This window comes from Cephus cinctus, unplaced genomic scaffold, assembly GCF_000341935.2.
Source record: "Cephus cinctus unplaced genomic scaffold, Ccin1 Ccin1_scaffold0160, whole genome shotgun sequence".
In the NCBI taxonomy this organism is placed as follows: Eukaryota; Metazoa; Arthropoda; class Insecta; order Hymenoptera; family Cephidae; genus Cephus; species Cephus cinctus.
This window is the reverse complement of record NW_014332886.1, coordinates 3,477,070-3,498,291: the sequence shown is the minus strand read 5'-3', so window position 1 is coordinate 3,498,291 and position 21,222 is coordinate 3,477,070. Positions and strand designations below refer to the sequence as shown.

Here is a 21,222-nt window from a genome sequence, read left to right as displayed (position 1 = left end):
TTGATTGTATTCAGTGAAGTTAACAAATTCGATGAGAAATATATATTGACAGAAATACAGAAAGACATTTGCTCAGTGGTCCAATTATAAAGTTGCTGATTCGATGATTGATAAACAACAGTCACAAGGAGTAGGGTTGCGTGAGTCTATCTTCTGACGGAGAATTGAGAGAGACAAGTTGAAGAATGCTAACATTCCTGACTCTCTACGCCTATGCGCGGTAGATTCTGAGGAGGTAGGAATCGGGTAGTGGGGCTACCGAGTTGGGGTTCACGGGCCCGGGATGCTAGGGGCGAAGAGAGACAGAGAGAAACTGTAGAGTGCATCGCCGCGTGGACGCATTTTAGTTTTTAGTCTCGTCGCGCCTACTATGCGTGGTGAGTGTCTTCAGGGTTACCAGACAGTGTTTGTCGACCTTATAGAAAGAAAGAGAGCTAGACGTGCGTTTTACACGAAACAGTCATTTGGTAGTCGTACAGGTGTCCCGCAATGTGCGTGACTGTTTGATCGGTATCGAAAGACCAAAATAAATATAGATAGAAGTATTCATTGGAAAACATTTATTTTTCTCAGTACTTTCAGGAGACTCGCGAGACTTCAGTGCGCGAACCAGTTTAGAGGCAGAGATCGTTAAAGAAAAGGCGTCGTTCACTTGGTCAATTAAAAACGATCGTCGTCGATTAAAGAGGCCAATTAACGTAAATCGTCATGACGGCTGCTCATACGGACGAACCTGTTACGATCGAGAATGAGGAAGTCGTGAAAAAGACGATTATCGCTACGATGTTGACTCCTGGTGGTGCTTTGATTATGCGAAAAAGTGGAAATATTTGTCTGGAGGAGCCTGCCAACTCGTCCGTCGACGAGGAAAGAATTTCGTCCCGATATTTGGCGAGTCTTCAACAGAACGCTTGCTGCGAGGAGACCAAGGAATTTGCCGAGTTCTGCGAGAAGTTCGAGGCCTCCCTGTGCGATGAGACTGGTTGCGAATCGCGTGGAGAGATGGAAAATAAATGCGAGGCCGCTAATAGCGAGCTGGGAACAGCTGAACATGTGGCCATGGCGAGTCTTAGAAAGATTTCTAGATCCTCTTTAGACGATTTAGGAAATACGGATGTTTCCGAGAGCTTTAAGATTTCTGTTGGGACAGTTGGTGCGATATTCCCTGGAGATGATTCCACGCCGGTTTCAGAGACTTCGGATTCCATTGAAGTGGCTTCGTGCGACGAGGCATCTTTTCGGAGTGCAAGAGATCTCTCTGGGGATACTTGTGAGATAGTACAGGGAACAGTTAATAGTCCCAAAGATAGGAAGATTCAACAAGAATCTTATCAGGAGTGCTGGGACTTAAATAACTGTACAGAAATTGACTTAGACACCGATGATGATGAAAAGACGAGAGCCGACACCAAATGCAATTTTGCGTCAAACGTCACCCTTAAGGAACAAATTGAAGAAATCGAGAAATCGGTAATGCGAAATACTGAGAATGGTAGAACAGGTTCAGGAGTACCTAAACAACATGTTTTCGAAGCAGTAAATAGTACCCTGAGAAATATGTCTTATGTGATCACTCGTGTACCGATAGAGGATAAATTGGAAGAAATCTACGACCCGGAGGAAGACCTTAGCTTTCACGAGGCTGTTCGCACGGGAGATGTTAAGAGCGTCGCGATGCTCGTAGCGCGTGGCGTCGTCAAAAATCTCGACGAACCGGATTGGAACGTGTCAGGGGATCCACCGTTACTAGTGGCTGCTACAAATCACTGTCTACCTGTACTCAGGTAAAAGACCTTTTCAGTACCTCTTAAGCTTATCTGAATGGGTCGATGCTTTTGAAGTTTAAAACGCGTCCGTCGTTTCCCTTCGATCGTATTTTAAATGAGCTGACCACAAGTTGTTTCTTGCACAATTACCATCCGGAAATGCCGTGTTTGATTATGATAACAAAATTCCAGAAGTCCCATCCTTCGCAAGACCGCAGATCATTGTCTTGGACTTAAATAGAACCACGTCACGAATAATGGAAAGCATGATTCATATGTATAATAAGTCCTGCAAAAATTCACCAATTCATTCAATTGAACAGTTCTTTTATTTTCAAAAGCATCACTTTGCTTGGCATACCGTCTATCAAGGCATATCCACAAATTTTTTCATGATCAAATAAACGACCACATTGAATCTCAGAATGACGACCATCAAAACAGAAAACCTATCGTTGATAAGTAATATATGATTTTTATTGATCAATCTCCAGTGCGTTGCTCTCAAGTGGTTGCGATCCAGCAGCACGTTCTCCACGAGGTGAAACAGCTCTTCACCGTGCCATATTGAATGGCGGCCTGGCGAACGTTTTAAAATTCGTAGAAGAACTATTAAACCATGGCTGTCCACCTGGAGTTAAGGAGGCCGGCGGCGGACTGACAGCCTTGCATGTTTTCACACGTCAACTAGCATACGCACAGGGTTCCAGAAGTCTCCATCACAATTTCCAAGAAGCAGTAAAGACCCTGGATCTGTTGGCAAAAGCAGGACCAGTCAACGCAAGGGATCATCAAGGACGTAGCGCTTTACATATCCTCGCATCGTCATCAGTATTTGGTATGTTAACATGTGGATACAATATCGCTTACCTGGTTTCGCTGCATTGAGAATGTAATGTATCGTGGCCGACAACCACAGAGCATCACATTCTTATCGCTTATCAAGTTTCCAAGAGACACTCGTACCACGTATTTCGATACGCCAAAACCCTTGTCAGTGTCTAATACAAATATGTCTGCCGTTGTATTCTTACCAACGTCAATTTTTTCCTGAAAGATACTTCATTACGTTAATCAACAATAATTTTACAGATAGCAATCACAGAACGGAAATAGAAGCATTGATTAAAAGGTTACTAGAGGCTGGAGCAGATCCTGCTTTGAAAAACGACAGAGGCGAGACGCCATTGCACGAGTGTCTCGAATGCGGTGCTCTGAATACAGCCCTCCTGTTAATGCCTCATACTCCGGTGGATATTACGTCTCGTTACGGTGAGACGCCATTGCACATAGCAGCCAGGAAGAATCAGCTGGAAATGGTGGCAAGACTCCTGGAACACGGCGAAGATCCCAGTCTACAGGATGCTGGCGGAAATACTCCGTTGCATCTTGCGTCCGCTAGAGGGTTTCATCAAATAGTTTCTTTATTGGTTACGTCCCCTCTTGCGCAATTGGAAAAAGTCAATGACGAAGGCTTGACCTCGCTCCAAGTGGCCGCCGAGAGCGGATTCGTTAACGCTGTCAAACTTTTACTAAAGGCTGGTGCTGATCCTAGTCAAACGGCTCATTATTGTACGACAACGTTTAATCATCGTCATCCTGATATTTCGATACTGATCGATCACGAACTGACAAGACGTCGTCAGCTGGCCGCTTGATAACACCGAAGCATTCTCTTCGTTTCCTTTAAATTTGACAGTTTTACATTTGTTACTCTTACCCGTTTTCATTGTCTTGTTCTCACTGTCACAACGCTGTTTCGCAAATATTACGATTTTATAACCTTATTGTGATATTATAAATTAGACTGTCACCCGCGACGACAGACGGAGAATATTTTTGTTTTATGGAAAACATTTCTTGTTGGTCATCTTTCTTTTTCCTTAAAAAAATTATTTCTCGAAAAAAGTTCGAGACTCTTTTGAATCAGAGATCTGCCTTTGGAAATTCAACTGATGACCCGACGTGTGCCTGTGAATGGGAATAACGAGTCTTATTAATAGCGTTAAAGTAAAAGCGTATACGGATTAAATGTATGTATAATATACGTTAAAATAAAGAGTTATCACGCTATACAGACCTGCATCGCTTTACAATGATTTGTACTCGTTTCAAATGAAAAAGACAGTTTTGTATAACATTTTCATATATTTCATATGTATGATTTGAGATGAGGCACAAATCAATGAAATGACATGTGTTTCTTTGGTTCCCTATGTACAGATATTTATAAAATAATTCTAAGCTACCTTTTATTAAAATATGACTTGACATTAGGTGTACTGTGAGGCTCACTTGTTAACGAGGATGACACAACGACGCCAATGCGCCTGCAAAGAACCAGAGTAACTTTTGACTATTTTAAATGGCGCGAGCGACATTGCTTGCGAGTTATATTGGAATGCTCGGCTCTCGCTTTCTCTGTCTCTCCCCCCCCCTCTTTTTCTATTTAATTATTTAAAATTATTAATCTCGTTCGCTCAACTCCCATCCGGTACTCTCGTCGAATGCCGTTAACGTTCCTTCGTCATAGAAAAATAAAGTGACGTTTGTCTCTGAATATTCTATCATATCCTTAATCTTATTATGAATTATTTCACGCACTGCGTGTGAAATCGTTCCTAAACACGATGAGCGTTGCTCAACGTATTTAAGAAAGGGCGCTTAATTCAATTGAAGAAGAATATATTATTCGCGGCAAATGATGTTTCACAGCCATCGGGATTTGGTTGCCTTGTACTCGGGTAATAATGCTCGCCTAAGGTACGCCAATGCGCCATCCTCGTTCGCAAGTCTATGGGTTATCGTAGTACGTACTTGCCTTTGCAAATTTCTTTCTTTTTTTTTCCTGTTTCTTTGCAAATGTATGTGTACAGATTACTTGCGTTAAGCTGTGTCTCAACTGGTGTAGATTATACTTGAAGAAACGTGTGGATTTTGAGAAAGTAAACATGCGAGCCGCCACTTTGAACCAATTTCGTCGTATCTACGTTATCAAGATTGCCGCGAAATTTTAAGGATTTCGCGATTCGCCGTTCAAGACGGCGTAATTGCCACATTTTTCTCATCTGGACATAATGCTGTCGCAGTTGAGACACAAATTTATATATTCGATGCCTAATAATATACATAGGTCTATGTTAGGTTCTATGCACTAGTTTTCTTTTTTTCTTTTTTTTTCTTTCTTTTTCATACATATTATAATGTTTATGTATATCTCAATAAAAAATCAGTTCGATGTACATGCCTATAGCAAATATGGTTGCATTATCATAGCTGCAAAAATGGAGCAATGCTTCTTTATTGTTTGGTACTTGCTTTTATCAACCTAACGAGGTACCCTTGTCTATTTTATAACCGTTCAATCGCAGCTTTGACACTATCAGTTAGGCTAATTTAGAATTTACAATAATAAAAACAAATACTCGCACTCTTCTTTTCGTCCCTTCCTTTTCTCTATTATCTTTGGCACGATCCAGTATTCACAAAAATGGAACGAGACTTCGCCTAGCTGTATTTTAGATGCTCTTGTAGGCTTTCTTATAAAATATTCGGTTTGCATGGGCCGAGCCAACGCGTTCTTATTGTTGTCGTCATCATCCTCATAATTAAATTGATGAGCTTAACATGCCTCATCCACCAACCACGATTCGTCGAATCTCGTGACAATTTGTATAGCTTATGTTACAACAGTACACACTTTCTCTCTCTCTCTCCCTTTCATCCACCAATAATCTCATTATCATACTTATACGTAATAATAAAAATTAACAATATACAAAAAGTAAATTTCCTAATGAGATGATAATCAACAGGACCAATAAACTCTTTGGTTGGTCAAAATGCTGCAAGTCTAAAGTCTATTACGCTTAATCTACATACTTTGTGGCTTTATGTGCTACAGTGGTAAATATACGTTTCCCTTCCAATTGGCATAACACGCGGTCGAAATAATAAATAATTAATCGGCGCTGAGCTACTTTTCCACGGCTGTGTTTAATGCTCCTGCAACAATGTGAAAAGCTATCGAACGGAGATCAGGGCTCTTCATCGAATTCGCACTTTGTCTAATATCGCTACTATCCGAGTAGTCTATCCTCTGCGTTAGGAATAATCGACAATGTACATTAATGAAATACGAAGGCCCTTCATAAGGTCATTTGTGTTCGGTTTAATTAAATCTCGCGAGGATCACGCGAGAAAAACAGAAAACCGAAGAGCTTCCACGTTTAACGACTCGAAGACTTCGGCATAAATCAAGAAACTCGAACTCGAGTCTCGTACCATTATTATACAATATACCTACAAGACAACTTGTACGTACAATAAAAAAGATATTACCACGCCTAGAGTCACTTTAGTGACAGGTTAACTACTTTCAAAGAAAAAAAAAAAAAAAAAAGTAATCCGAAGTGACGTGTAAAAAAGACATTAAAAAAGAATTGTACCCTCCATTTGATAAAGGTGGTCTGTCAATAGACACTTTTCTTCAACTACTTCACGACAGGCCATGCATTACAATAAAATCCTTCAGTCCAATTGCGTCAAAGAAATTTGATATCGAAGCCAACGTTTAGGTATGTGCTTGGTTAACTACTAAAAAAAAAAAAAAAAAAAAAAAAAGTAATCCGAAGTGACGTGTAAAAAAGACATTAAAAAAGAATTGTACCCTCCATTTGATAAAGGTGGTCTGTCAATAGACACTTTTCTTCAACTACTTCACGACAGGCCATGCATTACAATAAAATCCTTCAGTCCAATTGCGTCAAAGAAATTTGATATCGAAGCCAACGTTTAGGTATGTGCTTTATCAGCTATTCGCGTACTTTTTTATTCCTGCTGATCAAATCTTGAAAAAAAAAAAAAAAGAAAATAAAAGATGAACGAGAGTATACTAGTTTCTTTGGCCTATCTTTTTATACGTACACTTAATATTCTTTTGATATATCTATTATTTATCTAACGTTTTCCAGTGTTATTAATTGTCTGTTACATAGTTATCATGCAAGACTCGAACGCGGTTATGTGAGAATTTATTTACAACGCGGCTCGCAGCCCACGTGCATCCTTAACGATTATAGATTCTAAATAATTTTGTGGGCGTCACTTTTATCACCCACGCAATTTATCAACTAACCCCAGCAATGCCTTCGCTTTTTAAACGAGCATTTATCTCTTTCTCTTTCTCTCTCCCTTTTTTTCTTCTTTGTAATAGACATACATACTAAGAAGCTCAGTAGTAATAAAGTTTTTTCTTTTTACGTTCACGTACGAGTCTTACGATACTTACATTACAATCAATTCATAGGCCTTAACACCTATCACATTTACGTATCATATCACTGAGTCGACGGTGATGACATTTTTTTTTCGTACAATTTACTCTCACGTACCCACGATATAAGATCAATGGCAAAAATCGTCATCGTACAATTCATTTGCATATACAATTTTCAATATAGACGAAGAAAGTATCATAAATGACGCGCTTGGGCGTGTCGTAAAAAATATTTCTTTAAACCGGGAGTAGCCGCGTGGGGTGTCTGAGACATCCCAAGTCAATACTTTTCAAATGGAGAACAAAATCGCGCGACTATTCCCGGGTTGAAGAACGAGAAGAGAAAGAGGGAGAAAAATAAAAGTGAAATCCGGGGTAAAAAAACATTATTTTACATTATTCAATCTTGTACTTTAGAACTGACGAAGTTCGTATTTCGTTGTTTAATCTTTGTTGTTCTTTGTTTTCTCATTAATCGCCTGAATGAATATGGAAGTGCATTGAGAATTAATTAAAATAGTTTTTTCCTCTTTCGTCATTTTTTTCTACTATTTTTTGTTGTCTTTCTCTCCATTGTTCGTTCTCTCACTCCATGATTTACAAGTGATATTTCAGGAATATTTACTTCTCTCACCATGGACATATAAAAGTTGAAAAATATTTCTTCGTCTCTCTGGGTAGATTATCAGCTCGTAGTTTAATCTAATATTTTTGTCATGGCTGATGTTTCTCTTAGGGCCATATGTCATCCTGATTATACACCTTTAAAGTAACTTCTTAATAAAAGACGCATATACATTACGGATGAATTATACAATGATATTAACAGACATGAAATGATATACATATACGTATGTATATACTTGCTCAAAATTATAAAATCACGTTTAATTAGCTACCTTATTTGTTCTCTGTGCAGCCTTTATAGAAAGTACTAGCAACATAAAGCTGCTCTCATAAAATATCATAATTTGACAAGCATTGTTGCGTTTATTTAATCCCTCACTGAACTACGATCTGAATATCATATTAGTTATGTTTATCGTTACCCTTGCGAGGAAGAAAAAAAAAAAGGAAAAACTTCATCGCAAAGTGTACAAGTCTCTTAGTGACAGAATCAACTGATTCAAATAAAATTGTGCGAATTTCGCGATAACGACAAACGTATAGTCAAACCCATGGATAAGAACATGTACGAAAAAAAAAATGGGTCACTCACTTATGGAAGAGCTGTGCCTAGACGGTGCAGCCAGGTCGTTGATCGTCGAGTTATGTCTAGTCTTCCTGGATCCTTCACTATCGTTCACAAGATTAGGATTGACGGAATGAGATAGCGCCGCTGTTTTATTAAAGTCTATTGTGGCGTATCCTTTTAGAGGTCTGTTGGGTGAATCTGGTGGCGATGGAATACTCGTGGTGTTCGTTACACTATCAGCAGTCAGAGTTAAAGACATATCCTTTTTGCGTAGGTCCAAGACTGCATAGTTCACTTCACGTATAGGACCAGCTGGAGGTGTCGATGGCGGCAATGGCGATTTTTCAGCTATTGAGATTCCTGAGAATCGTTTCCTTAGACCTTCTATCTCGCTCGATTCTAAATTCGCATAACAGTGCCTGGAACCTTCGTCCCAGTCTGGTTGAAGCGGTGGTAATGGAGGAGGACGTACTCTTGTTGTCACTAATTCCACATGTTCTTGGCCAGGGCTGATATTCATGTAAGCGTGCTGTGAACCATCTACTTCGGTAGCTTCTTCCCGTAATGGAGTAGTAGAATCGGAAATACTGTGCGATGGCGAAAGTGGACTGGCGTCACTGCTGATGTCAACGTTTATGTAGGATGCCATTGGTAAGGGTGGTGGTCTGCCATGGCTAATAATAAGATCTTGACTCGATGGCAATGTCATAGGTTCTGAAGACATGAAACCACTACTGGATGTTGTACTGCTCACAGTGCATGATCTGCAATAAGCAATAAGGAAATTAGTTTGGTGCCATTTTCTAGAAGTAATGAAATCGAGTTGATCGGTCGAATTAATATACCTCTGCATAGTTCGTCGAAGGCTTTTGTTATTATTGTGCTCCATATCCATGACAACTGACGACAGAATTTCTTCGTTGACGTATAGTGAGGACGGAGGAGGATGTGGGACGGGTGGTGGCGGCGGTAGCATGGGCGGTGGCGATGGTGAGCCCATTGTTCCTTGAGGCGACATGGGACCGCTACTACTTCCCACGCTTCCTAGCCTCCCAATTCCATTTTGCTGGCTGTGACTAAATCTGGGGCCCATGCGACTATTGCTCCTAGCTGGCGTTGGGTCCAAATAGTTAGGCTCGGTTGGTATTGTTACTCTTGTTGTTACCGTAGGACCAGGGTGAGAGGCAATTGGTAGTTCTCTGGATATTGTATCGTCTCCACTGCTATTACAAACCTATATGCAAGCAATGTATTATTATAAAAATTGTATAAGTGAAGAAATATGAAATATTATGCAGTTTCTTACCTGGATATTTGTTTGTACAAGATTGAAGAGTTGTGCAGCTCTGTGACACTTGAAGGCATAAATACCAGGTCCAGTGGAACATCGTCTTCCTGATTCAAAGCTAAAGATTTCAGCATCATAGCCATAGCGACGTAAACACCGCAGTGGCCACTTGACAGCAGCTTTACCCCTTTGATAGAGTACTATATCTAATTCTGTGATTTCTAAGCGTCCAGGGGTAATAAGATTGCCCAAGTCATCAACATTCATCACTTGAAAGATGTTTGGGTGAAGATCATTGATGTCTGCCCGACTATTAATACACCCCATCCTTTCTCGTTCTAAGAGGAATGAAATATGACATTATAATACAATAAAATACAAGGCATATCGCCATCTATGATAATCTAATAAAAATGTCCATTTAAGTTAAATGTGCACAATGGACAAGATTAATTAATACTGTCTGGGAACAGCACACAAATAAATAGTGTTGACAGGACTGCAGCAATGTTCTCAATACAAAATTGAATGATTTCCACAAAACAAAGCATCATAAAATCAATATAAAAAAAATGAAGATATCACTAATTATTTATGTTATAGTAGAGTGTCACGAAGTACAGTAAACATTTCTATGGGTAATTTAGAAATATACACTGGACTGTTAATGATGGAGTATACGATCAAGAGTGCGTCAGTACAAACTAAAATCGTCAAATGAATGTGTTAAATGTATCTCAAAGCATTTAAATACTCACCAAATCCGACATATCCAAAGCATAACGACGGATCCACGAACAGGATTATTTATTGTGTGACAAATGACGTATTTTGCCAAACCGCCATGAAAACTACTGGGAAAGATCTGACCATTGAATATAATAATTAGAAAGGAGTGAACGGCGAAAGCCCATGCCAGAGATGGGTAGGGAGATACACGACGCTACGGTTTTAGGCAGAGATGAGTAGGGAGATGCACAACGCTACGGTTTTAGCAGAGATGAGTAGGGAGATGCACAACGCTCCGGTTTTAGGGGATACCAAAAACATGGCGCTGAATCGCAACGGCAAGTCCGGAAGTAGCATTTTGTGATCATTGCCTCCGTGGATAATGCGGATCCCGTCGTAGCCGAGCAATACTTACAACGAGGCAGCTCATCGAATATAGCCTAAATATTTTTTTTCCTAAGTTCAAACGCACAGTGTAAGCTCGGTAAGTTTAATATGACAAAAGCCAGCAAGTCATACCTGCCTGCACTGAAGCGTATGATGATACCAGTATATTTAATAGATCTTTTACCGATATTGCGCAACAGAACTATTGTTAAAACCTGTCAGGAACTACAGAACTTCTCGAGAACTATTGAAAATGCCTATTGAAAGATTTAAAAAAAATTGAGATGCTATACGGTTATGTAGTTGGCACCGCATTTGCTTAAATGTGTTTCAACAATAGGCTTTTTTAATAGTTCTGGACGAGTTCTATAGTTTCGGATAGGTTTTAACAATAGTTCTATTGCGCAATATCGGTAAAACATCTATTCAGTATACTGGTGGCATCGTACACTTCAGTGCAGGCAGGCATGAGTTGCTGACTTTTGTCATATTAAAACCGAGTTTACACTATACGCTCGAATTTAGGATTATAAAGAAAATAAATATTTAGGCTATGTTCGATGAGCTGCCTTGTTATAAGTGTTGTTTCGGGAACCAGCGGTAAGTAGCGAAGAGTCTCTGCTCGCCAAGCTACACGTTCGTGATCCGCATTATCGACGGAGGCGATGATCACAAAATCCTACTTCCAGACTCGCCGCTACGATTTAGCGCCATAATTTTGGTATCGCCTAAAACCGTAACGTTGTGCATCTCCCTAGTCATCTCTGGTTTAAAACCGTAGCGCTGTCCATCTCCTTACTTATCTCTCTTCAGTGCCACAAGTTATGACGTTAGTCGAGATAAGAAAGTACCTACGGTTTATTTTAAACGAAGCGTTAAACCTGTACTTTTTATTTAGCGACTGCAAAATCTCGCAGGTAGAACCATTAATATTTTTAAAAACATCCTAAAGGTTTGACGACGTATTCTAAAAATAAATTGAATTCAAGAATAATTTTCTCCACGTTTAATTGATATATATTTACAATATTTTCCGAACATTATGTATCATATAAAAATAGTGTAACAGTGAGATGCCAAGATGGCCGATTTCAATTTATTCTAAAAAAAGACGTTATAATTGAATCGTAGTATTACAGCTACCGTTTAAGTATAGCATTAGAATAAAATTACAAAAGTTAATAATTAAATAAGGATACACACACAAGTCAAGTCGAATTAAATATATAATAGTCATCGTCATTATTATCATCACACGATTCAAGAATTCGTCCAAGTTTTCTCTTTAATATTTCAAAGTCGCAACAGTCTTTCCTCAGTGATAAGTCAAACTGTCGATTACATAGTAGCAATTTCTTTCGCATATCCGTTAAAGTGCATATTCGTACACAAGAAACGCACTCATGAATTCTCAATGCAATATAGAAAAAACCGTCATCACGGATGTACAATCGTGTTACTGAGGCTTTGCCAAAATTCTCACGACGAAAATTGATATGATCGTCCCGGATCAAGCAACCCCTACTAAAATGACGATCGCATACATATTTTTGAGTCCTTCGAGTATTCGTTTCGGCTACGTACATAAAATGGCACTTTCAAGATTTAAGAAGTGCATTTCCGCAATGATCGGCTTATTCTACATGTAAATCGCGGTGATAGTCCACCATTGCAAGTACAATAATGATACCTTGGATCGGGACGAAGAGCCTGAAATAGGATACGATTGAGGTACAACGTAGAAAATACACACAAAGAGGTTTTGAGCATCTGATTGTGAATCTACAGATGTGAAGAATTCAGTGATCCATTCCTTGTTCCTGGAGAACGGATCTCGACGAAGAAATTGTCGATTTGTTCACCGCTTCTGGTTCTACGTCTCGATCCGCGATACGGTATTTCGTTAAGGACTCAGAGGAGGAAGGATAAAAAGATACGTATATGCTTATGAAACTCTATTCCCGGGATATAATTTGTCCAGGACGTCTAGGGGCTATCCTGCGTCGCGGCGCCAGTAAACCACTCAGACCTCTGGTTTCTTCGTGCTTCGTGCTAGCTGCGGTGCTCGTTTCCGGTAATAAAGTTTCCGTGGGCTCGCTCTCTTCAGATACTTCACCTGAGGTTTCTTCTTCACTAACTTCTATGACAGGTGCCTCTGTTGTCTTTCTACGTGGTAGTAATGGCGATCTTCTTGGTGCTAGTGATACGGGACTACGTGTTGTTGACTTTGCCTGTACCTGAAGGCGGTTCCTGGAGCGGAGCTTGTTCAGAGGATTTGCAGTTGTGAGACGTGCAGCTGGGCTGGACTCTGCTGGTGCCTGAGATAGATGTAATATCTTATAATTAATTTTGTAACACTGATAAAATTCATAAAGACTTTCTTAAGTATTATTCCGAAGGCGATGGTTCACAAGATTCAAAATAATCTCACGAGAGAAGAATAATGTTTGATTGTTATGCAGGTAATTGCTGCTCACAATGGCATTTTGAAAGGCCACCTGGTGAAAGTAACTCTAAGATCTTGGCGTGACATCACTTGTCCTCGGACTTAATGTTACTGGAAATAGTGATGTGGGTTAGGATTTTAGAAGAGTGAGGATGCAACGAATTATCTGGCAAAATTGGAAAGTGCATAAACTTGGAGAAAAGTTTTTAGTGAGATAATAGACGAGTGAGTTTTCTACTTGATAATGGAACTAATGATTTTGCCTTGGTTATGAATGTTTTACCTCATGAGTCTCTTCTTCGGTACCTTCACCAGTTGGTTCTTCTGCAGACGGTTCTGATACCTCCGGGGCAGCCGTGGTTGTCGTGGTCTGTCCTGGTCTCAGTCTAAGATTTACTCTAGAGCCTGGTCTGACTGGTCTAAGTCCACCACCCGGAAGTCTAGGTCGAATGCTAGGCTTGGTAGTGGTGCTTGCGTCGTGAGCATCAGTCTGACCTGTTTCAGCTTCCTGAGTTTCTTGACTGGTCGTAGGAGCAGCTGTGGTGGGCCTACCACGTCTGCGATTGATATTCAATTTATTGAAGGAAGGTCGCGATATTCCGGAAGAGGATGACGAGGACGATGAGACAGTGGAAGGTGCAGAGGTGGTAGTAACTGAATTCCTCGAGCTGGAACCACGGAATCTACCACGACCGATAGATGGCTTCTCAGCATTAACGGAACTAGAACTATCTTTCTGAATCTCTTCTTCTACAGGCTGTTTCTGTCCAGGTCTAGGTCTTTTGAATCCACCACTGTTGCTGCCAAAACGACCTCGGGTTCTCTGTGTGGGCTCTGTAGCTTCTGTAGTAGTGGTACTGACACTGTTAGATTTAAATCTGAAAACATTAATAAAAATGCAATAATCCTGCTAGAAATAATTAAAAGACCTGGAAGTTGTTTCTCAGTTTATTCGCTTACCGGTTTCTAGTACCGACGGAACCTCCAAGTCCTGGTCTTCTGAATTTTCCTCTACCGGCAGGAACCTGAGTGGTAGTAGTTGACGGCTCTGTAGTTGTGGTTGTCGTGGTAGCTACTGTTGTAGTTGTAGTAGGTTCAGTGGTAGTTGTGGTTGGTATTTCAGTAGTAGTAGGTATTTCAGTAGTTGTATCGTCATCAGAAACAGTAGTGCTTTCCCCGGACTCTCCTTCAGCAGCAGAAGAATCTACGAGATTGCTTTGACCTTGTTGAAGGAAGGCATATAAATCCAGGGCGACTTTATCCATAGCAGAAGGATTTTCTGTCGTAGGAATTTCTGTGGTAGTAACTTCACTTGAGTCACTTTCCTTTTTCTCATCTTCTAGAGTTTGTTCGGTCTTCTCTTGAGATTCATCTTTCTTTGAAATAACCTCGGAAGAATTATTGTCATCATTGTCATCATCCTCCTCTGCGGGTGCTCGTGAAGGTTGCCCTCTCTTTAATTCAACTTCAATCTGAAAAGAATTAGAATATTGAAATACATTTGAATAAACAATAAACAAAAATTACAAGAAAAATCAAGTGATTATTTCTCACTTCCGGTTGTACGGATTCCGCTACAGGTCGTCTTCTGCGAGACTGTGACACTTCCTCGATAGTCTCTTCTACAGGAGCTGGTTCTTGAACTTTGTGAGGTCTTCCACGTCCCCTGGTCACAGGTTTCTCCTCACTGTCCTCGTTTGGAGTTACTCCCAGAAATCTGACAGGACCTTTGGGTAGACTTTGGGGGAATTCAGGACCTTCCTGATGGGTACGGAAGCTGCTGGAGTCGACGAGGTCCAAACTGGGTCTTGGTCGGTTACCACGAGCGCGACTAGGTTCAGTGGTTCCCGTATTGTGATTAGATCGGGATCTATTTAACAAGATACATGCGTGAAAAACTCGTTGGTTAAGTACTCAGGATGTAGGCCATAACACTGTAGGGAATGTTCACATGAAAGTTTTACCTCGGTGGAAATCTGGTATTGGCAGGCAACCTTTCTTCTGATACATCTTCTCCTTCGGAAAGTTGTCGCCCTCTATTTCCATTTTTATTAGGAATTACTTCATTGCTAGCAGGTTCAGCAGTGGTTGACCTTTCAACCGTACTATATTTGTTTCTGTTACTCGACGCTCCTCTCCTGGGAGACGAAGTAGTCTTGGCTGGACCATCATGAGAATTCGTGGCACTACCTGCTTTACCTTCGTCATCCTCGTCATAGTAATAGTACACATACTCGTACTCATAATCCTTACCATTGGGTCCTTTCTTGACCTACGGAACACGAAGCTCCATATAAATCTCACGTGCGCCCGACACAATGATAACAAAATGAGCCCGGATTTACCTGAATACGAGAATTAGTACCAGCAGGTACCAGACTAACATCACTGAGGTCGCCGAAGTGTCGTTCGGAGTAAGGTGTATACGCATCCTTACTATCCTCGCGGATGATGTTGACGGGTACGAAATCAAAACCACGTGGTTCTCTAGCTGTCGTTAAAACCGGAACCATGGTAGTTGGATTCTCAGCGCTGTAATAAAAACGTAAGAGAGCCTTCACATTCTAATCACGTTTAGAGAAGTCCATAGCAGAGTTAACCTCGTTCAAAATGATTACGAAATAATAACAGACGGGCAACGAGTTATTACCTAACTTGAACGCCAGGTATAACGGAGTCCTTTTGACCTTTGGCTGGAGTACGAGGAGCGTCGACCTTCTTAAGGCCATCTTCTTGCAATACACCAGAATTACCAAAACTTTCAAGTTCCACGTTGGCCTGTCTCTTTCTAGTGATCTTCTCGTTGGACGAACCTTCGCTCAGCAGATCCAAACTCTGTTGAACGATCTTCACATTCTCTACTTTCTTCTCGATCTTTTTCTTAGGACTTTCCTTTTTTTCCAAATTCTTAATCTCCTTCACAATAGCCTCGGCCATACTCTCCCTCTCGGCTTCGTCCTCGTCATCGTCCGATGGCTTGGGGACGCCCTCGGGTATCTTGTGCGAGGTGACGAATTCTGAAATCCAACAAGCACTTGTAATACCCTACGAAATGTTAAGTAGATGTTAGGTCTTCATCCTTTCTCCACAAATGGAGAATGTCATTACCTTCAACCGGTATGGCTCTGGCCTGGAAAGGAGCAGGTTCCCCGATGGAAGACTGAATCCGTACGAACTCCTGTCCAGGTCTGGCTCTGGTGATGATGTCCTCCTCACCCAGTACAGCTGCGACAGCGCAGCAAATTCTAATGGGTCGAAAGAAAAAGAGAAAAGTTTCATAAGGTGTTCATACCTCGGATGATCAATTCTGTATTGTCCACTCTTGAAACTGGTATAGGTAAGCAACATGGTTGCATGCGGATGCTGCGCTCTTATGAAATATAACAAGTTGTCTACGTTAAGGCTAAAGTCGAGGAATGTTAGAAAGATGCTACAGGACGGAATGTAAAATGAGGGAATGGGTGGCTGAAATACGGCACTGGTGAAAGTTCACATCTGGTTGGTAAGCTAAGTTGGCTGCCAGTTGCAAAGCCATTTGGCTTCGGGTATACAGATTCGTATATTAAGTTAAATTGGATCGTGAGTGCAATTGGAAATTCTCAATTTATTTAATGATCAACATTCGATCTAGATCAAAATGGATTTCACTGATAGATCCCCTTACCAAACGTGGTAAATGTACTGCTCTTTGATTTGGAAGGTCTTCAGACATAAATTCTTTTTACCAACTGATAATCGCACGTGCAGAAGACTTTTTTTTATTATCACCATTCCAGCAGCCGTTCAATGACGATCGACTCTACAATCGAGGCCGTCTACCCTCGAGACACGAGGATAATGCGACCTCACTCCCGTTCTAGGTGTCGTCAGGCAAGGTTGCCCAATTTATTATTCATTTGCTTCTGTCTAATCGAGACCCGGAGGAATTCGAGAACGCTACATTGCCCCGGGAAAGGAACCTTAGAAATTCGGCATCTGTTCGTCAACTCTTAATAAAATGGCAGACTAAAGACCTGTTAAAAAAATACTTATAGTCATATGCGCGAACTATATTCAGTTGCGGTGACAATTTTTTTATTTAAATTATTTATACTGACTTTTTTTTAATATACCTTTAAACTTTGAATTGACAGGGTGAAATATCGTAAAGAATATTTTTCGTATGCGGAACTGACAACGCAATGTTATGCAAAGTCGTTCTTGTACCGATATAAATAATATCGTTATCAGAGACTGTGGCGGAACGGTTCCGTTCCGTTGAGAATTTCACGACGCGTGGAAGGTCCGCCATCGGTGCTATGCAGCTGTACGCACATAGATATAATTTATAAAGCAAGGAAAGTTATAGCTAAAATCAGTGGGTGTTGGGAGCATTAGATATTAAATACTCATACTAATGGAATTTATCGTGAAACCATATGGAGAAAGTGGTCTCGTATGTAGCTACGTAGGTATATACCTATCAGCGCGGTAAACTCAAGTTACGTAAGTCATAACATTACCGCAAAACCTCCGACTGATCCACAAATAATTTTTACTATTTCCTCGCCCGACAAGTAGATTGCTCTTTAAATTGTCTATTTAATTTAAAAACAATTTGTCCCAGTAACATTGAATCAAAACACATCTTGTACTCGGATAATATAAATGAATTTAAAAAATTATATATATCTTTCTCATTGGATGATCTTGGCTAAGTGTAATTGCACAGGGACTTACTGTATTTACGTAATAACACGACTGCGACATCGAGTAATTACAGTAGTATAGACAACTTCGATTTCCAATGTACCTAATCGCCAATGGCTACCACGTATATATATATAGTTTATATAGTCAAGATTCAAGTTAACTTTGGAGTCGTCATGGAGAAACCAGCTGACGAGGGATGGATTGCCAAAGGCAAAATAACTTTCAAACATTCGAATGTCAAAACGTATGTATGTCTTGGTTGCGAAAGTCAAAACTGCCAATAGGACTATAGTAATATATACATATATGTATTTACGATGGATTAATAGACAAGAGGCGTGTCACGTGTCTGGCTGGCAAAACTGTGCGAAAAATTAATTGGCAGTAACGCGATTTGTCTGTATCATTTTTTTCGATGGAGTCAAAATATCACTGATATCCTGAAAATTTGTTAACAATAGCCAGACAGTGTTAAGACGTTCTAAGGGTATCGCATATACATTGCACAGAGATTTGGAAAAAAAAAAGCGATCGACAATTTTGCGTCGCTCTATCGTCGTGCCACTATGCCGTGTCAGCATGCGCCATCATTCAGTTTGATCATCAAGGACTCGATAAATCGTACTTTTAAATTTCTTTTAGTTCTCTCAATTTCGAATTGTCTAATAGTGAAAATCTCTAATTTTCGAGAAATGCGTGAAAATTGTATCACGTGCCCAATGCCGGCTTGCACTTTGTGTTTTTTTTTTAGCAGCAATTTAACAGTGGCGTTATAAAGAGGGGTGGTGGTAGTTGAGGAATTGCACTGATTCAAATAATAAATTACATGCTCTTTGCACGCTGTGAAAGTAACTACTTCATTATGAATATTTTACTTGTGAAATAACATTATTATTTGATTGAGTCGTGTCTGCCGATTGTAATGATAAATGTTTATTATTATTTATTCATAATGCTATTATATTCTGCGAGAATTACGTCAAACTCGACATTCACTATGAAACGGGATTGATTTGCATCCTCCGGAATTTGACTGACCTTGAATATAAATCGATTGATCAATGATCTGTATATACATAGAAATATAAAACTTGCTGAGCGTTAAAAAAATCCAGAAAAAAATGATAATCATCGAGCACCCATTTCTGTCATTGTTTACATACAAGATCAATCTAATTAAAAATGATCTATAAAATCAGAATCTGATCGTGATTGTAACCCTCGAAATTTTATAATCGAGCGTTAATCTTTTTTTTATAATTATTGTGCCGATCCCTTGATTAATTGAAACTGGGTATACCAGTGGAGATCGGTCAGTTCAATACCAAGTCATTAAATTAGCACAACTACGACAGGTACCCGACTTTCGAATAGACTATATGGTCAATAATCACTAGATCCTTGATGGATCACAATGATCGTTATATTATCTCAAAAATGGATAATAATCATCCTGAATAAATAATACGATCGATTTAGACCTAAATTACCAATGAGTACCAATAGTACTTCTGTGACAGTACAATCTCTTTTCATGACAGGCAAGAAAAAGCGCCGTACAATAATTACGTACAACAATAAAACAGTGCAACTCCAAGTAAGAGTTTTAAAATGAGATCGGGTGAAAAATCTAGAAATTATTCGTATAAGATTCTCGCTGCGAAAATGTCAACGAAAAAAATTAAAAGATCGATAGGGAAATTAATCCAAGAGAAAGCCGTATAATCAGGAGTCGAGGTTTGGTTATCTCATTGAACCTTTCAATTTCTACACGTCCACCTCAGGAAATATGGATGGATAAACAATTTGGATAACCGGTCGTAGCGGGGAAAGTAACGGAGATATCTCGGAGCTTCGCGATATCTCTATACTGATTGAAAGACGATGAAAAATAAATATAAAATGATAATGAGTGAAGAGAAAGAAAAAAGAAGAGAAAAGGGATCATAAAAAAGGATAACGATAAAAAAAAAACAATGATCCAATCTGGTATACTTATTACTATAGCAAGTATTTATTACTCACAGAAGCGCCCTCTTGAGCCACATATCTGCACTGCACACTTTTCTTGTTGCGCGATAAAAACGACCGAACTTTACAATACGGAAGGAAAACGCAACACCTTGATGTATTATGGGAGAAACAATGTCACTCGTGTCACTGATCGCTCATCGCTGTTACCACTCGCCCTGCCGTCTTGTGCGTACCAAACTGTACTGGGTGGGCGAAAAGTTGCGCTAGGATAAAAAAGTAAAAGTAAGAGGTAGTCGAAGGACGTGGTGAGGGTATGAGAACGGCGGCGAATGCAGGCCTCTACTTATACGCCACCCACCACGGGTACCACAGACAACCCCACCAGCCACCAAACTGGACAAAACCGATAGCCCGATCACGCTTGTTCCCTCATAAAATTGGTATTGGACGATCTTTAAGCGGCTACTGAGTTAGCGGGAATCTACGTGGTGACGATGCTTGCTTCACGCTCAAATCCCTTCGGTTCGAACTTCTCGAGAGTTGATGCCGAATGATGGAATAACTATGCCGCGATATGGTTGAGCTTTATTGGTTTAACTCATAACATTTACTTTCCCTCGCCGAGTATCTTCCCGATGTCTTCGTTCGGCTTAGTCGGTGTCAGTTTCTTTTTTGAAAATACAAACAGTTTGACATAACTTTTAAACGCATATCGGTCTAATATTTTGAAGCGAACAAGGAAAACGGTTGGATATTCGTATGTACGTTTAAAAAAATATACATTGAATATTTCGTATTTTAATTGTAGAAAGTTATTTTTTAATAATGAAAAATACAGGGAATATAATATCAGTATTTTAAATCTAGGATTGGTCGTAAGGATAATTTATGATAAAGGACTCGCTCCAGTTTCACGATTCAATTGTCAATTCTCATAGGATCGTATCGGTAAAAAGTTTTTCTTTTAACTCTTACTCAGAAAACACGGCGCGACCAATAAGATATCGAACGTGTCTTCTGCGCTTCGTGACTTTCATATACAATCGAAATAAAGAGAAAGAAAAGAATAAAAAGAAATATGTATTAAAGTGAGTCACAGTGGCCAATAGTTGCCGGCAGTCTTTCAGGTGTCAAGGCCTAGAGAAATCAAGAGTGTAACTAGTCTATCCGGACGGTAGCATTTCGAATTAGAAGACGCCGCTTTAAAGGCCTCCGCGTGTTGTTACGCAAGTAGAATGTCGAGTGTTACAAAAATTCCATGTGGATAATGAATTAATTCAAATAATAAGAAATGCTTTATTAGCTGAACGTCAATTTTCATCAAGCTCTTCCCCTAATATGCGATTCCACTAGGCATGACAAGATTGTATACTAGTTTCAGGTAAAAAAACCTTCTAAGAGGATGCTGTGTCTTGATTAACGTCCGGCAACAATCCTTTCATCTTGAAAAAGGGTGTAAGAAATGAC

The 21,222-nt window shown here is 39.9% G+C and overlaps 3 protein-coding genes across 7 annotated transcripts; 1 reads left to right on the top strand and 2 right to left on the bottom strand.

The window, feature by feature from the left end:
* The first annotated feature begins 15 nt into the window (after positions 1-15).
* On the top strand, positions 16-3,846 carry LOC107263737 (ankyrin repeat and SOCS box protein 15). Of its 3 annotated transcripts, none has more exons than XM_015731253.2 (4): positions 16-377; positions 574-1,784; positions 2,261-2,604; positions 2,859-3,846. In XM_015731253.2, exons 2-4 carry the CDS (start codon positions 709-711, stop codon positions 3,422-3,424), a joined length of 1,986 nt encoding a protein of 661 aa, XP_015586739.1. In that variant the 5' UTR covers positions 16-377; positions 574-708; the 3' UTR covers positions 3,425-3,846. The 3 variants fall into 3 exon arrangements, with proteins under 3 accessions (XP_015586739.1, XP_015586740.1, XP_015586738.1); XM_015731254.2 differs by having other exon boundaries at positions 16-491; positions 583-1,784; XM_015731252.2 differs by having other exon boundaries at positions 16-491.
* On the bottom strand, positions 3,599-10,575 carry LOC107263738 (fibroblast growth factor receptor substrate 2). 3 transcript variants are annotated; one of them, XM_015731257.2, is made up of 6 exons: positions 10,286-10,575; positions 9,546-9,865; positions 9,085-9,473; positions 8,264-9,003; positions 6,569-6,615; positions 3,895-6,347 (listed from the first exon to the last, which is right to left on the bottom strand). In XM_015731257.2, the coding sequence occupies exons 2-5, from the start codon at positions 9,852-9,854 to the stop codon at positions 6,581-6,583; spliced, it is 1,473 nt and encodes a 490-aa protein (XP_015586743.1). In that variant the 5' UTR covers positions 9,855-9,865; positions 10,286-10,575; the 3' UTR covers positions 3,895-6,347; positions 6,569-6,580. The 3 variants fall into 3 exon arrangements, with proteins under 3 accessions (XP_024936916.1, XP_015586743.1, XP_015586744.1); XM_025081148.1 differs by lacking the exons at positions 3,895-6,347; positions 6,569-6,615 and adding an exon at positions 3,599-3,737; XM_015731258.2 differs by lacking the exons at positions 3,895-6,347; positions 6,569-6,615 and adding an exon at positions 6,647-7,806.
* Positions 10,576-11,634: 1,059 nt separating this feature from the next.
* On the bottom strand, positions 11,635-20,086 carry LOC107263736 (flocculation protein FLO11). Its single transcript, XM_015731251.2, has 9 exons — positions 19,807-20,086; positions 16,198-16,334; positions 15,740-16,106; positions 15,435-15,621; positions 15,054-15,361; positions 14,644-14,959; positions 14,050-14,561; positions 13,373-13,967; positions 11,635-12,961 (listed from the first exon to the last, which is right to left on the bottom strand). The coding sequence occupies exons 1-9, from the start codon at positions 19,827-19,829 to the stop codon at positions 12,599-12,601; spliced, it is 2,808 nt and encodes a 935-aa protein (XP_015586737.1). The 5' UTR covers positions 19,830-20,086; the 3' UTR covers positions 11,635-12,598.
* Positions 20,087-21,222: the final 1,136 nt, after the last annotated feature.

Coding starts and splice junctions, on each gene's coding strand:
- LOC107263736 (XM_015731251.2), bottom strand. CDS start 19,829: ATGTGGCTCAAGAGGGCGCTTCT. Junction 16,335..19,806: donor TGGCTCAAGAGGGCGCTTCT/GTGAGTAATAAA, acceptor TCGACCCATTAG/AATTTGCTGCGCTGTCGCAG. Junction 13,968..14,049: donor TCCGTCGGTACTAGAAACCG/GTAAGCGAATAA, acceptor TAATGTTTTCAG/ATTTAAATCTAACAGTGTCA.
- LOC107263737 (XM_015731253.2), top strand. CDS start 709: ATGACGGCTGCTCATACGGACGAACCTGTTACGATCGAGAATGAGGAA. Junction 1,785..2,260: donor CACTGTCTACCTGTACTCAG/GTAAAAGACCTT, acceptor ATCAATCTCCAG/TGCGTTGCTCTCAAGTGGTT. Junction 2,605..2,858: donor CGCATCGTCATCAGTATTTG/GTATGTTAACAT, acceptor ATAATTTTACAG/ATAGCAATCACAGAACGGAA.
- LOC107263738 (XM_015731257.2), bottom strand. CDS start 9,854: ATGGGGTGTATTAATAGTCGGGCAGACATCAATGATCTTCACCCAAAC. Junction 9,474..9,545: donor TTGTACAAACAAATATCCAG/GTAAGAAACTGC, acceptor GCTTGCATATAG/GTTTGTAATAGCAGTGGAGA. Junction 6,616..8,263: donor TAGGCACAGCTCTTCCATAA/GTGAGTGACCCA, acceptor TTTTTTTTCAAG/ATTTGATCAGCAGGAATAAA.